Source organism: Daktulosphaira vitifoliae, unplaced genomic scaffold (assembly GCF_025091365.1).
Source record: "Daktulosphaira vitifoliae isolate Bord-2020 unplaced genomic scaffold, ASM2509136v1 Scaffold_4932, whole genome shotgun sequence".
NCBI lineage: Eukaryota > Metazoa > Arthropoda > Insecta > Hemiptera > Phylloxeridae > Daktulosphaira > Daktulosphaira vitifoliae.
Window position 1 is genome coordinate 1 of NW_026104492.1, and position 859 is coordinate 859.

The 859-nt window shown below is 23.5% G+C and overlaps 1 protein-coding gene across 1 annotated transcript; it reads right to left on the reverse strand.

Annotated features, from left to right (window-relative positions):
* Positions 1-175: 175 nt before the first annotated feature.
* Positions 176-842, reverse strand: LOC126910142 (UDP-glycosyltransferase UGT5-like; the record flags this gene model as incomplete). Its single annotated transcript, XM_050692528.1, has 2 exons — positions 176-486; positions 619-842. Coding segments are annotated over 2 exons (501 nt in total), but the record flags the coding sequence as incomplete, so codon positions are not given.
* Positions 843-859: the final 17 nt, after the last annotated feature.

Genomic DNA, 859 nt, shown 5'->3' on the forward strand with positions numbered 1-859 from the left:
AGAATTTTATTTTATTTATATAAAATAAATAATAATGAAAAAACTATTATTGACATAACATCTAATAAGAAATAAGAAATGGAATAAAAAATTCTTACTAACTATTATATCAAGAATCATATGTTACTAAAAATGTAAAAAAAAAAGTTTGTTTTAATATTTTAATTAGTTTAGAAGAAATTAACAAACAACATTTTAACATTAAATTGTCAGTTTTGTTTTATTTTAAAAAATTTCTTAATATCTCGGAAAAAAATTCTATTTAACTTGAATAAGATATACAAAATAAATAATAATGGAAAAACTATTACAGATATAACATCCAATAAGAAAAACTGATACCATGACAGTTTTAAAGCTTGTAATTTTAAATGAGGCGCACCTTTGTGTCGTATGACATAGTTAGTCCAATAAACTACCGTTTCAGCTGGAGACATGTGTCGGTCTTTGAATTGAATAGATATTTCTTTAGCATTTTTCGTATACCTATAAAGTTAAAAACATAAAATTATAAATTATTATTTATATAATTTTAATGATTTTAAAAGTATAATAAGTTCATCTTAGCACTTATAAAATCATTACTGCTTAAATATACTATATAAAAATTATTTATACGTTTCATCATTTATTATTTTATTGATAGCATCAAATAAGGTTTCTTTTGTAACTGAAAACAAATCCATGCTAATTGCCATTCCAATATCAACTAAGTTCGCCATATTTCTTGGTTGGTCATAAAATATAGGAAAACCAAGCACTGGGATGCCTGCATCAACAGCTTCATACATTCCCGAAATACCACCGTGACTAATAAATAATTTTACTTTCGGGTGCACTATTATCAAACGTTAATATT